Source organism: Squalius cephalus (genome assembly GCF_949319135.1).
Source record: "Squalius cephalus genome assembly, chromosome: 7".
NCBI lineage: Eukaryota > Metazoa > Chordata > Actinopteri > Cypriniformes > Leuciscidae > Squalius > Squalius cephalus.
In genome coordinates this window covers 16,720,572-16,736,679 of record NC_137128.1, presented here as the reverse complement: position 1 = coordinate 16,736,679, position 16,108 = coordinate 16,720,572, and the positions used below count along the sequence as shown (strand labels likewise).

At 40.2% G+C, this 16,108-nt stretch overlaps 1 protein-coding gene across 1 annotated transcript in view; it reads right to left on the bottom strand.

Annotated features, from left to right (window-relative positions):
• Positions 1–223: 223 nt before the first annotated feature.
• tmtopsa (teleost multiple tissue opsin a) overlaps positions 224–16,108 on the bottom strand; it is a 97,786-nt gene continuing 81,901 nt past the window's right edge. Inside the window, exon 4 of the mRNA XM_079877347.1 lies at positions 224–887. Coding sequence (XP_079733473.1) covers positions 642–887 — 246 coding nt within the window. The 3' untranslated portion in view covers positions 224–641. The remainder of the gene's footprint in view (positions 888–16,108) is intronic.

The window sequence follows — 16,108 nt, the reverse complement described above, 5'->3', positions numbered from 1 at the left end:
AGCCTTGAACACTGACCATAAAAAAAAAATAAAAAAAACATGATTACATTCACTGTATATAGGCCACACAGGCTTAAAAGCCATTGGGGGGAAAATCATCAAACCCAACTTCCCTCTTTTTTGTTTTAAAAAAACAATACATGTAGAAAACCCATTTTGTTTTAATACCATTCAAAAAATGTACAAGTTGTACATTGTTACAAATATCGTTATCGTTATCGTCTTCTTTTTTCGGGCCATTACAAAAAAAAAAAAAAAAACTTTTCGAAGAGTCGTTTAAGAGCTGTTGTTTACTGTACTCAGAATAGTCTTTTTTTTTTTTTCCTTTTTTTCAGCAGATCTTTTGGACAGGTCTACAAAAATAGTAATATCAACATCTGCAGAATCTGAAAGAAAATTAGAAACTGCTAGCTACGTATTACTACTAGAATATAACGCCCTGTTGTTTGAATAGCAGACACATGTTAAACACAAAAATAAACTCCACAAAATCAGCTTCCCTCAGGATTCTTTCCTTTTCTCGTTTTTCATAGTTTTTATATGGCATATGCCTGAAAAATGCTCCAAATCTCACACTGCATTCCCCTCATTTTGTGTGAAAAGTTTATTCAAGTGTTGCCATTTTTGAAAAAGAATAACTCTCAACCATTATAATGGGCCACAAGGGAGACCACTGCAGGCCTGGCATTATCTGTTGATAGAGGCCCGTCCTCCACTGGGTTTGTCTTATCGGGGACTGCTGTGGGTTCCACTGAAGCCACCACAAAAGTAAAGTTGTCTGTGCGCCGTCCAGGCCGAAAAGGTTTAGTTGCCTTTGAAGAACTTTTCATACTGGAACCTCGCTGGGGTTTGTCACAGTTGAGAAGTGCTCTGAAACACCTGTAGAACTAACATAGATACACCCAGACAAACAAGTAAAGGGCATTAGAGAACAACAATGCTGAAATTCATTCATGCTCTTATAAGTTTGCAGGAAACATACTGTACACATGAATCTTATGCTTTCATTTACTTGTTCCCATGCACGTCGAATGTGCTTCACAAGTTGTAATTACTATGTTGTTGGAAAGAACATTCACAAAAAGTCAAAATAAATGCACGATAAAGTGGTCTATGGATCCTGACATAAATGTTAATAATACATTTCACACTTGCGGACGATTCTGGAATTTCGGTCCAATACATGTTAACTTCAGTGTGTATAAAACATTAGGGGTGTCACAATATATCGCAATACAAAAATGCATCAATATGTATCGTGGATAGTGACAATATACTGCATATTAGTTGACCTAAAATAATAATTACTGTGTGAAAAAATAAAAAAAGTTTTCAATAGCAATTAAGTTTGAAAACGAGTTTTAATGTCAGTACTACATTAAACTACTATATATAATGATGAATATAATGTATAATAATGCAATGGGGGAATATTTGTGGGTCCTGATTCCAGTAAAAAGTGGCCTACATTATTGTAAATATATCTAGTCAGTGATGGAGTGCATGCATATTCGTCTAAAATAATTCTGTATTTTCAGCTTCAGAATCATCAATATTGTTATTCTGGTGTCACCATTGTCCTGTGCATTGGGTTACCAGCACCAAGTCCAAGCCTCATTTACACCCACAATATAATATCAAATTTAGTATTTTAATTAACAGTACATTTTTTGTTAATCTTTAATCATATGTCTTGGAGTATCGCAATAATATCGTGTCGTGAGTTGAGTATCGTGATATGTATCGAATCGTGACATGAGGGTATCATTACACACCTAAAAAACATACAATATGTTTATTCATTTGCGTAAATATGCACTAACGACAAGGCGATGTAGCTGTTGTGGAAAAAAACTAATAAAGAATAGCAGTCGTGAAATCGTTCTCCCCTCCGTCATGTATAAGGCGCGCCCAACTCGGAAATCGAAAATTTCCGATAATCCCGATAGCACACAAAGGCAGCATAAGCTCTTAAAACTTTAAGCCTCTATAGTATTGTTGGTGTTATTATTTAAATGCAATACTAATCTTTTTCATTTGTGCTTTCACTGTAAAAAATGTTACTGCTATTTACTTAAAAAAATTATGGTAACAATATTACACATAATATTTTTGAGTAGTTAAAGCTTGATTTCATTCATGGAATCTACCTGAATAAATCATGTAAAACGCCCTAATTTATTTAGTCTGTGACACACAATTTTTTAGTGAAAATGTGCTTTTTTATTTGAAGTATTTTTTATTCTCAAAATTGTGTGAAGTTAAGTGAATGGATATGACCTGTTTATATTTAACTTTGAGATATATTGTTTTATAAAAAGACCGTATACTGCTAGAACAGCACATAATCAAACTTGTTGCACTATCATTAGTAGAGTTATTGCTACATGTATATAACAATAAGCTTCATAATATTAAATAAATGCAGTTTTTCACAACCTAACCATAAGCCCTACTCTTCTGCACAATGGTAACGATCAAAACTTTAACATAATAGAAACTCTTTCAAATGTCAAACATACCTGAACATTAAACATTAACAGATGTTTCCCTTTACTCAAAAACACATGAAATAACACTTAATTTCAAGATTTACTCTCCATTTCCAGCCATGTGCAAAGCATGCTGGGAACAAACAATGGTGTCTCTAAATAAAACCGCATAAATGAGCTAATTCTCTTAAAATAAATAGGTAGCCCCTTTTCCTTAATTTTATGAGGTTTATCAGTTCCTCAATTCAAGCCTTAAAATTGTGTATGTTTCCTTTAAAAAAATAGGAAAATGCATCTCTTGGTGTTATTAGTGAAATTTTCTCAATATTTTCAATAAAACCCTAACCACAATTTTCTTAATAAAATATACATAATATTTTTAATGATCACCTCAATTTTTTTAATGAAAATTACAAGACTCATGATTCATTTTTTACAGTGTTGTAATAAAGCAATACTTCCGAGAGCATCGTTCTCATAACTTTTAAACATTGTATCAAACACTACAGTAAGTTTGTGGTTTATGAATTTTTCTGATTCTCTCAATGCTTTGATTTCATATGACCTTGCAAATGAAAACTTCCGCATTAATTTCAGTACCTGCACTTCATAAGAGTCACATACCGCTAATGAGTCGGTCCCCCTGCTAGCAACGAAGAATAAGCCCATCAGCCATGGCTGGGCTTAGACTACAATTACAGCTCATTTAGGAATTCTGATTAGAAAAGGGCTCTTCTTTTATCCAAACATCCCCATTATCACAGCTGCCTTTTGCAAAGAGACTGATATCCTTTTCACATTCATCATCATTTCTAAATGATATTGAAGTCTCCCCTAATCACATTTAACTTTTACCTCTAAACAGAACAATTATGCAATTTGCAACTGAATAATTGCTGATAATGTACACTGGCTCTATCATTTCCATGGCCGTAATTGAAATGGCTGCGAGTAATATGAAATAATTGTGTCCGTTCCATTTAGAGTGGAGAAGAAAAGGAAAGAAGGAAAAAATGGGTCATTGGGAATGCAACAAATGTAAATTACATTAATAGGCAGTGAAATCATAATAATAACTGGTCAGGCATAAAAAAGCGCAAAGCCAGACGACATTTAATGGTGCTGTATCAATGAATGATTCTGTTTTTATGTAACATAAATAATATATATATACAATTATTCTTGAAGCCTGGAGAACATACTTATGAAATTTTAATAAAACAAAATAACAAAGACGATTGATTTATCAACTTTGGAGGACCAAAGTTTGCAAGTTTCAGACATTGAAGTGTTGTACAAAAAGGAAAAATGACAACACTTTACAATAAGGTTTCATTAGTTAACAAATTTAGTTGAAGTAAGAATGAACTAAAAATGAACAATACTTCTACAGCATTTATTATCTTAGTTAATGTTTATTTCAACATTTACTAATATATTATGAAAATCCAAAGTTGTATTTGTTAACATTAGTCAATGCACTGTGAACTAACATGAGCAAACAATGAATGACTGTATTTTTATGAACTAAAAACTTTAGAACTTTAATAAATACTGTAACTTCCTCATTGTTAGTTTGTGTTAGTTAATCCATTAACTAATGTTAACAAATTTAACTTTCTTGTAAAGTGCTACCGTAAAAACAAACATTTAAATGACACTTCTCAATAAGATTCTTCTTTAGACAAGTGAGAAGTTATTAGTGGTATTGGCTATAGTGCTCTTTTAAATGAAAGACACTGCCAGGTTTGTGATGTCACTTTCCTTAAGAAAACGTAGTGTACTTAGTATACGCTCTCTGTTAAGTATACTTATAGTCAACTACATTTCCTCAAGAAATAGAAAGGTGCGATGTTTACACATGATGACACAGTTCACTGTATACGTGTGTCACGGGTAGTCCAAGAAGAAGACGAAGAGAGTAGCAGTAGATCAAAATAGATAAGTCTTTTAATAAAACAACAGATGAGTCAAAGTAACAGTGGGATTTAATTAAAAACCAATGAGAAACCAATGAGACAAACTAGTGGTGGGGAACCAAAACTAAGCATAACTGTGACAACGTGATTAAGGACAATCTTGATCTACCAGACAAGGGTATGAAAAGATTTAAACATCTAGTATTGCACTTCATTAGTAAGAAGGGCTTGCACTTCGTTTTATGTACAAAGATAAAGCAATTTAAAATGTTTGGGGAAAAAAGAAAAAAAACTAAGAGAGCTTCTATCACCTTTCTGTCATTTAATGATCAACCTTTGTTGTTTTCTCTTTGTTGGGAAGAAGACTGACAGGTTGTTTTAAAACATAGCAAGTCCAGTCCATTCATTTTTAAAGAGGAATGGGACATCACTGGTTCATAACACTTCTGATCGGGTCAGAGACTCTCACATGTATTTGGCTCTGGTCAGAAAAGCCAGAGGGTTGTTTCACACCACATGCGTGAGCAACAGCAGGCTTGTGATGTCCTTTCACACTGAGAGTGTTTCTGCTGCAGAACAGAAATATGGAAGCCTGTTTCTACCAGAGAGTAAACTGACAAAATAAAAAAAATAAAAAATGGAAAGTGACTTTTATTCCTCACAATTGCAACTGTTTCTCGCAATATGCATGCATTTCTTATTTTATACTTTATACTTAATCTCACAATTTTTAATGGCAGAAATGGCCTTTCATACAGAAAGTCAATCAACATGAAACGAAAATTGCAATCATCTTCCCTACTGTTACGTATATCAGAGTGAAACCAGGACTTGATTTTGTCCATCGAGACTTGATTGATTTTGTTGGATTGTTGTCATCTGCTAATTGCTGCAATTTCGCGTTAGTGACAGGTTGCAGGTGGACACATCGTCCGAGAAGAGAAGACGTTGAAAGGGGGAGGGGAAGTTAATTATTTAAATTTAAAGTCCCCCTGTGGTGAAAATCAAGTTCCCTTTCGTAAAGGGAACTCCCGCTGCATCGATACTCGATACTTTGGGGAATGCCTTCGGCATGAAGCGTCTGAAGTCAACTATGGAACTATTCCAATCTAGATTGGTGCAACGTCACCCGTGACGTCGCATGTGACGGTGATCCTGAAGCTACAAAAGGGTCACAGGAACCAGGAAATGTTAGCTTCTGGTCTTCAGCAAGCGCTCTATGTCATCTTGTCTGTTCTATTTGGTGTTGTTTGTCCCGTGAAAAGAGTATTATTTATGGCGAAAAAAGAGAAGCTATTCAGGCAGTGTGCGTCCCCTTGCCCACGTTATTTAAGCGAGGATGACACACACACGCTTTGTGTAGTTTGTCTGGGAGTGGAGCATGCACGGGCGGTGCTCGAGGGCGCTGTCTGTGCAAACTGTTTTCAATGAAAAAGCTCCGCTCCCGTTTGAGCTTGTTTGATCAATTAGATCAGGCTCGCGTTTCCAGTGCATCAAGTCCCGCGTCTGTTGAGGCAGCGCGCCGCTTGTATGCATGTGATTCGCACGTGGGGCTGGCATATGATACTGAGACGGTTGCGACCCTTTCTCAGTGTTTATTAACCAGCTCCACTGGTCTCGCGCACGGTTCGGAAGCCCGCGCTGCGGCTTCTTCCGACCGTGTTAAAGACACAGCGTTTGATTTATCTGGCTCCGAGGAGTTAGATATTATCTATTAACACTGAATCACGTGGATAGGGGGATTCGCCACCCCATATTCCCGTTAGTGAGGAGTTGCTGGAGGTTGTAATCAGGGCAGTGGTTAAATTAAATGTTAAATGGCCATATAATAAGCAGGAAGCGACTAAGAAAAATAAAATGAATGAGCGCTTCCTGCAGACCCAGTCACAATCTTCGTATCAGAGCCTTCCCTTTTTCACTGATCTCCATACTGAGGTATCAAGATCGTGGAAAAATCCATTTTCATCTCAATTATTTTCCCCCATGTATATATTTACTCATCCATTAGGGAATCTAATGAAAATGGTTATTAGGTGATGGCTCGGGTTGAGGAATATTTTGCGAAATATTTTCTCCCCGACATTGCGTCACCCCTGATAGCTCAGACACTTCCCTCCAAATTTCGTACATCGAATTTGTTAGGGAAAGCATATATGGCGGTGGTCGAGCTGGTGCATGCCCACACACGATGGGGTTATTACAGGCATACCTGGCTGACCTCCTCAAGCAGGTGGATGATAACTGGGAGGTCTCACTCTATATTACTGAATATCGTAGAGTATCTGACTTATCTCTCCGGTATTATTAAAGAGACGGCCCGTGCTATTGGCCGTTCTATGGCAGCACTAGTCGTCTCAAAGAGACATTTATGGCTTATTCGCTTGTGGATCGGGAAGAAAGACAGGGCTTTCCTTCTCGATGCTCCCCTTTCACCTTCTGGCCTCTTTGGCGACGCGGCAAGAACCGTTGTCGAGAGGCTTCAGGAGGCAGAGCGACAATCAGCTATCCCCAGTTGTCAGTCCAGGTCTCATGGGGTTGCTGCCAGGGGGCAGCCTCATGGGACAGCCGCCAGCTCCTCATATTTTGAGAAGGTTTCCTCTCGTGCCCCCCCGTATAAGGCTTGGGGCCAGAAGAAACATTCTCGCACGAAGCTCTCCATACCGAAGACAGGTCTGAGGATTGTCTCTCGGGCTAAGAAGGCTTCAACTAAGAGGTCTTGTCGTAACACGCAGACCCTTATGGGCGTTCCCCCAGGAGAGCGAGTACAGGAGTCTCGCCCCCTTATGCAGCCCTTAGGAAATCGATGTTTGCTTCCCGCCGCCGATGGCGCTTCGGGACACATCGGCTTCCAGCGAACATAAATCGCAGTATCTGCCCGAAGACGTTGCGGCACTGTCGAGTTCGCCGCCTCTCAGGAGGTCTGTAGAGAGCATATTTCGGTTAGTTCCTGCCAGTTAGCTGCTTCAGGTCACCAAAGCCATTTGGAAATTTATAGCCGAGGCCAGTCTCGAGGGACTGGTCCCCATAATGGCATATTTAGACACCCCGAGGGGTCTTCAAAATATAGCCTAGGGGGTCCTGCTTATGGTGGAGCTAATATACAAATATTATCTACTAAAGGTGGTTCACATGTCGGCCAGCCCCGAGCAGGGTCGGTTTTTGGAACAGGAAGTCTAGTCCCTCTTAACACAGGAAACCTCAAAGTGGGCTCTTCCTTGGTTACGGGAGCCCGGGTTCTACAGCTGGCACTTCATAGTTCCTATGAGGGGGGGGAGTTAGGCCTTATTTTGGATCTCAGGGTACTGGATCAACCTCCGAGGGGGTTCAGATTCAAGTTACCGACTGTCAGTCAGACCAGCTCCGAGGACTGGTCTGTCTTGATAGATCCACAAGCTCCTTAACGCCTCTTTCCCTTCTAACCCCATCACAGGAAGTTTCCGAGATCCGCTTTTGGGGGGAAAAGCGCATCAGTTCTGGACTCTTCCAGTCGGCCTAGCCTTATCCCCTCGCACCTTCACTAAATGTATGGACACGGCCCTTGCTCCATTGAGACTTCAGGGGGTCCGTATCTTATAGATGACTGGCTCATTTTGGCTCAGTCAAAAAGAACTAGCAATTCAACATCGAGATGTTGTTTTGCGCCATCTGAGGTGTGTGGGGTTGAGACTCAATGTCAAGAAAGGTTCCTTAACTCCTCTTCAGAGGACTACGTCCCTGGGAGTAGAGTGGGACTTAGTCACAATGCGGGCACAATTGTCTCCTGCTTGTATAAATACTATCTTAAACACAATGAAGAGTATTAGGTTAGGCCAGGCTATCACTGTCAAACACTTTCAAAGAGTTTTGGGTCTTATGGCTGCAGCTTCCACGGTAGTACCCTTTGGTCTGCTCCATATGAGGGCCTTGCAGTGGTGGCTCAGGAACAAGGGATTTTCTCCTCTGGGAAACCCTTTTCGTACGATCAGAGTTACGCAGATGCCTTCGTTCTCTTGTCGTATGGAAGAAACCATGGTTCCTGTCTCAGGGCCCGGTTTTGGGAGCACCATGTGAGAGAAAAACTCTGACCACGGATGCGTCCCTCACGGGCTGGGGTGCGGTTATGGAGGGCCGTTACACCCGAGGTACTTGGAAAGACCATCATCTCACATTGTATATTAATCGCTTGGAGATGTTGGCTGTATTTTTTGCCCTGAGGCACTTCCTTGTAGACCTCAGAGGCCATCATGTTCTTGTTAGGACAGACAATATGTCGGTGGTCTCTTATATCAACCGCCAAGGAGGTTTGAGATCTCGCCCTCTTTGTAGACTGGCGCATCAAATTCTTCTTTGGTCCCAGGACAAATTTCTCTCTGTCAGATCTATTTATATTCCTGGGGTTGAAAATATGGGAGCAGACATCCTGTCGAGGCAGGGGCCGAGGCCCGGGGAATGGTGGCTCCACCCTGAAGTGGTTGAGCTTATATGGAGAGAGTTTGGCCGGGCGGAGGTTGACCTGTTCGCTTCTCATGAGAACTCTCATTGCCCGCTCTGGTACTCTCTCTCACATCCAGCTCCTTTGGGCTTGGATGCCACGGTACAGATGTGGCTGAGGTCACATCTGTATGCTTTTCCCCCGATCGCTCTGCTCCCTGGGGTTCTAGAAAGGGTCAGGAGGTACGGAGTGAGACTACTCCTTGTAGCTCCGTACTGGCCGGCCCAAATTTGGTTTTCGGACCTTATTAGTCTCTTGGAGAGTCCTCCATGGAAAATTCCTATTAGGAGAGATCTTCTGTCTCAGGCTGATGGTATATTATTTCATCCCCGACCAGAGTTATGGAGACTATGGGTCTGGCCCCTGAGGGGGTCCCACCCATAATTAGGTTGCCCTTTCCACCGAGGTGGTCAGGACATCCATACTAGAATCCCACTCTACTAGGAACTAAACAATTAAGTTAGGGAGGGCATCGAACCCAGTGTATTACTGCCCACTGGCTTCAGTTCTGGTGTTCCATCCTGCTCTCTAACGGGATCTCCTGTTCATGCTTAGGGCCTCTGTGGCGGCCTTCAGTGCCCTCCGCAAGCCTTTAAGGGTGTTCTTGAAGGGACGTTCCCACTGAAACTCCATGTTCCTGTAGATTGGAGAATGGATCCTTTTCATCCAGCCTATTGGCTTCAGGCTGATGGGGTATCCCTGGCACCCATCATGTCCTGTGGATGAAGTATACGATTATATATTTGAGAATATATAAGTATATATAGGAGAATCTATTGAGTCTGCTTCCTGCTCGTCTTACTCCCTGGAAGAGTGGTGGTGCTGCCCCCTCTTACTTGCTAGCGTGGGAGCCACTCAACGTTATTTTTGCCCGGTACTGAGGTACTTGTAGGCAATGTTAAGATTCTTCAGGTATTCCATCCTCCATCGCATGTGTCGGATGGTCAAGGTCGTAGCCTTTGAGGTTCCTACATTAGGACTCAGGCTGAGAGGAGTCAGTCCATCTAGTTATGCATCAAGGGTTAGGAGCTATTCCCTTTATTAAGAGTACAGTTGGTTATCTAAAACCACTCATATTTGAAGTACAAGGTGCGCTTCTGCCTTCACCTCTCATCTAATATTTTCTACTGTCTGGGGCTCCCAGCCATGAGGTCAGTCGAGCCTCCGGCTCCAGACCTCCCCTTCTTGCACCAAATCTTATGACAAGCTAGTTTGGATCTGCCCTCTACTCATTCTATCGTCCGTGAGTGTACCAGATGCTTTATACCAGGGCGTTTTTTCTCTCAGTGTGGCGGCGTGGGTATTCGTTCCCCAAAGTATCGAGTATCGATGCAGCGGGAGTTCCCTTTACGAAAGGGAACGTCTCGGGTTACGTATGTAACCCTCGTTCCCTGAGTAGGGAACGAGACGCTGCATCCCTCGGCCACACTTTTCGCGCCCCTGAGAACGACTTGCTTTGACCAATTAGAAGCTAACATTTCCTGGTTCCTGTGACCCTTTTGTAGCTTCCGGATCACCGTCACATGCGACGTCACGGGTGACGTTGCACCAATCTAGATTGGAATAGTTCCATAGTTGACTTCAGACGCTTCATGCCGAAGGCATTCCCCAAAGTATCGAGTATCGATGCAGCGTCTCGTTCCCTACTCAGGGAACGAGGGTTACATACGTAACCCGAGACGTTTTTAATGTTGTTTATATGTCTATGGTGTTTTTAATGTGCTTTAAAGGGATACTCCACCGTTTTTTCATATTAAACTATGTTATTCCCTTAACTAAGACGAGTTGATACATACCTCTCTCGTCTCAGTGCGTGCACTAAATCGCTCTGTCTTGCGACGAAACTTTGTTAGCACTCAGCTTAGCCCAGTTCATTCAATATGGGCCAAGCAGAGAAGCTACCAAACACCTCCACGTTTTCCCTATTTAAATACAGTTACTCGCGTAGTGTAACTCGACCTAGGACGGTGACACAAAACAAAACGTTGCGCTTTTCTAAGCGTGTAAAATGGATAACTATATTGTATGGCGGAATACCATAGCAAGTGCTTGTAAGCACTTTGACTTGGCGCAGTAATATCTTCATTCGTGAAAAATCCTCTCATCGGCCCCCGCTCCCTCTAGTGAAGATATTACTGCGATATTAAGATATTATTGAGTTACATTCAAGCTTTTTTAAGGCATGAAGATTTTTTTTTTCAAGGAAATAACATTTAAATATGTAATTTTGGTGATCAAAAATGAGTTTAAAGGGATAAAATTAATAACTACAGGGGGACTTTAAGGATTATTTGGGCATATGAATATGATTATTGATATGATTATTATTTTATTCATAATTTCAGTGCGTTATTGACAAACAGGTTTTGTGGAGCATTTTTCCTAAGCTCAATGCTGAAACTACTGCTAGCATCACTCTGCTTACGCAAGCAGTATAAATGATGTAGCTTATAATTATGGTCAGTGAAATACATATTAGCTGCTTACATATGCGGTGTGGAAGAGACATGGCATTTTACTTTCTTGACTGTGACTCTTGAGGCAAAACCACAAAAGAACGTACGGTAATATATATATATATATAGGAGCACAGTTTTGCAACATCAGACATTAACATTTATAATATGCATACTGTATATATCCCAGTATTCAAATAAATTCTGCTCTTCTTTGGTTTTATACTGAAGATTACAGTAATTTAACAGTTAGTGAAAACTATGTGAAAATCCATTGCTCAAGTTCCATATCTAACAGATGTTCGAGTCACAATCATCAAATATTATGGGAGAAAACACAGGGCCAGACTCACCGAAGATGTTCTGTTCCCACATTCTCTGATGGACGTTGCTGGCCAAAAAATGTTACTTGTATCTGTACAGCATTTTTAGTCTTCAACTCGCCTCAACTCACAGTTTCCATAGTAACGGGCTGGGAGGAATTGAAGACTGAAAATGACATACAGGAGAATCTTTCCTCATCGACTGGAGTGTGATGTATATCCGGAAACATCACTCAATCCTTCATATTGATTTGTACCAAACAGAATTTGTATGACATGTAACACTGTGCAAGACTAACCCTTCATGCAAAAGAAAAAGAAAAAAGAAAAAGTTTATATCCATCTTTGTGGTTTATTTTGAATGCAGATTATTTCTAAATGGATTTCTGCATCTTCAGTGACCCTCTGAAAAACAATTCTACTGTAGAAGCTTGTTTCTCAAAAAAAAAAAAAAAAACATATTTCTGAATAATTATCTGCAATTTATTGAATTTTAAGCAACAGTTGGTTCCGGCCTAGAACTTCCACCAGACTTAGCCACTGAATTAAAGTTCATGCATTACACTCTTACTTCCTCCCATATGTGGACTGCCCGTCGTGAACTCGCAAAATCCTTGACAGGCAGAAAGCTTCACAATAGCCTTCTGACTGGTTAAACCCAGTTTCCCACACTGAGGTTTAAGAGGAAACTACAGGGGGTTTGTGAGTTGATTTTAAAGCTAAAAATGTATTAACAATAAAGGACATTTATCAAAATATTTTATTTCTTTACCTGCATGTGACCATTGGCCATTAAACGATATCATATATCCATGAACATACAAATGTGCTGTTAAATTATTGAAATATTAAATTCATAAATAGTTTAGGTCAAATGGGTTAGACATAAAAACTTGGGAATCCCTGGGCTGACAAAGAATCTGGCCATGGCCTGCAGACATGTTTAGTTTGATTTATTTTGAATTATTAGGAGGCAGCACACACAAGCTCTCTCGTTTTACTACCTGTTCTCTGCTCATTTTCTCTTGGACAAGAACACATCAGTCAGTTGAGAATTGAGACTCGCTCTCACCATATCATTAAATTATATGAGTTAACGGCTGCTATCAGATGTCAAATTCACAACATTGAAACATTCAATGTGATTTGAAAAAAACAGCTCAAAAGGATTCTATCAGACCGCTATGGGAGATATTGCTTTTCTTCACATCAAAAAAAAAAAAAAATGGCATGGAGGAATGGCATGTTTTTCTGAAATGTAATGTAAGATATAATGATTTGGAATGTAGTGAATTACACTACATTTGGAATTTGGAAGTTTTCCAAAATAAATACTTTAAAGTGTAGGGTCAGGGTTAGGGTTAGGGTTAATGGAGTAAAATATTTGTTACTGTCCACCATTGCACAGTATTAAGTCGTTTACAGAACTGATGGATATTCGACATTAGAGTTGTCAAAAAGTACCGACTTTGGTACTGAAGTTTTAAAAATGTGATGATACCAGCATTTCCCTCTAGCATTTTGAGCGCTGTTGAATGGACTCTTAAACACCTTTGATTGGCCATATATGTCTGTGATTGGCCACTGTGTTGATGCGCTCAAAATATATATGTCTGATAGGCCATTGTGTTGATGCGCTCAACATACTGTATATATCTCTGATTGGCCATTTTGTTGACATGCTCAACATATATGTCTGTGATTGGCTATTGTGTTGACGCACTCAACATATATGTCTCTGAATGGCCATTGTGATGACGCGCTCAACATATATGTCTACGATTGGCCATTGTGTTGACATGCTCAACAAATATGTCTCTGATTGGCCATTGTGTTGACACACTCAACATATATGTCTCTGATTGGCCATTGTGTTGACACACTCAACATATATGTCTGTGATTGGCTATTGTGTTGACGCACTCAACATATATGTCTCTGAATGGCCATTGTGATGACGCGCTCAACATATATGTCTACGATTGGCCATTGTGTTGACATGCTCAACAAATATGTCTCTGATTGGCCATTGTGTTGACGCGCTCAACATATATGTCTCTGATTGGCCATTGTGTTGACACACTCAACATATATGTCTGTGATTGGCTATTGTGTTGACGCACTCAACATATATGTCTCTGAATGGCCATTGTGATGACGCGCTCAACATATATGTCTACGATTGGCCATTGTGTTGACATGCTCAACAAATATGTCTCTGATTGGCCATTGTGTTGACACACTCAACACATATGCCTGTGATTGGCCATTGTGTTGACGCGCTCAACATATATGTCTCTGATTGGCCATTGTGATGACGTGCTCAACATACATGTCTACGATTGGCCATTGTGTTGACACACTCAACATATATGTCTGTGATTGGCTACAATGATCAACAATGACATCTTTGACGCTCTTCGCCGAGCACTTACACGGAAGCGTTTAAAAGCAGGCATCTATCAGCGGATTCCTAATATGTCTGCTGATAGACTGAACCACTGATAGACGCCTGCTTTCAAACGCTCCCGTGTGTATCTGTTGAGCGCTCTGTGAAGAGCGTCAAAGACAACATGTTTTTGAAGCGTTGATCATTGTAGTCAATCACAGACATATATGTTGAGCGTGTCAACACAATGGCCAATCAGAGACACATATGTTGAGCACGTCAACACAATGGCCAATCACAAACATATATGTTCGGCGCGTGAACACAATGGCCAATCACAGACATGTCTGTTGAGCACATCAACACAATGGCCAATCCAAGAATCCATCCAACAGAGCTCAAAATGCTAGAGGGAAATTCTGGTATCATCACATTTTTTAAATTGTAAAAAATGTCAGTACTTTTGACAACTCTATTCGACATAGACATATAGTGTCTATGGCCGAATCACAGCTGTTGTGATATTCAGCAAATATTCAGATTTTCTTACTCGTGTGAAATTGCTTAAATGCACATTGGCTTAGACAGTTTTAAACCCACTACAAGCACACTGCTCATTGAGGCTAATCTATCAGAATATGCAATTCTTCAGTCAGCAGACAAAAGCTGTGCAACAAAGCAGGACAGCAGTTTTGATATGATATCGCATCTGACAAGGATGACTGAACAGTCTTGAGAGATCTGTCTCAATGACAGACATGACTTTAAATGTTTCTCTGCAGTTTCTTTGTTGTCTGTGCTTTTGGTCCATCTGTATGCAACTGGCACGACATCTTTTCTGAACTATTCTGAAGTTTGCTCAACTTGGATTAAAGCAACTTGCAGTAGATCTATTCCTTCTACATTGATACACACAGCCAAAGCCTGAGCACTGTGTCCACACCGGAGGAACCGTGCTGACAGTGTTGCATTATAATTTATTTCAATAATGTTAAAACAGCACAATCAGTTGTTGGATGAAGCACATCAAAACAATGAGGTAATTAATCAAGCAGGATGAATGCTCTGTTCCTCTTTCCCTTAGTCATTGAAAGACTGTAAAGAAGTAAGAGCAGGATGCTTAGAGCTGGACACAAAATTAATTAACCTCAGCTGAACAAAATGCACTGATATAGTGTCTAAACGTAAGTCGAGACAGCAATATCTGCATTTCTGCTGGATCAAGCATAAAGGACAGTTTTGGGATCTCGCTGATTCAGAATCACAATAACACTGGGCAAAAGAGACTGGATCATACAACAATTTACAGTCAGCATATTCTAACTGTTACATCCAGGAGAGCGATAACAGTATGTTTTGAAGGGTGTTATAGGGTGTTTTGGATGGTTGCTAAGTCATTGCTAGGAGGTTGCTAGAGTATTCTAGGAAATAGGTTGGTCACTTCAAGTCAAAAGTGCCAAGGACAACAGCATAGCTAGAAACTTTTTTTAGGGAAAATGTAGCACCCCTGTCGTTTATCTCAGCTCGATTAAAAATCTGCCTCAGACTCCTTTAACCCCTTTAAAAATCTGTGAAAACAGCAACTGCAGTAAATTATAACAGGCCATTTGACTTTAAATCCTTCCCTTAGCAGCAGTTGAAAATTTAATTACAAGTCTGTTGCATTTTTGTCCTTCCCTCTGTTGGTCATTGGTTAAAATAGCAAATTTTTAATTCCCATCTTTCATCTGAACACTCTCCATCCTAGGTTAAATCAGCTAGGTTAAACTATTCTAGGTTAAATCAGTTATAGTCTCACAATAAAAGTGCCTAAAAATTTAAATCTGAACTAAATATAGTAGGGTAATAGCCTACAGGGTGTGCTTACACTTGGCTGGTTTGGTTTAATTGCTCTGTTAGTGCAGATAATTTGAATAAGTGTGAACGCTGCCATCTGAACCCTAGTGCGCACCAAACAAGCAGAACGAGTGGGTTTTGGACTGTTACCAAATTAACTTTGGTGCAGTCCGACCAAAGTATGAAGTATGAACGCAAAACAGACCGGATATATCTAAACAA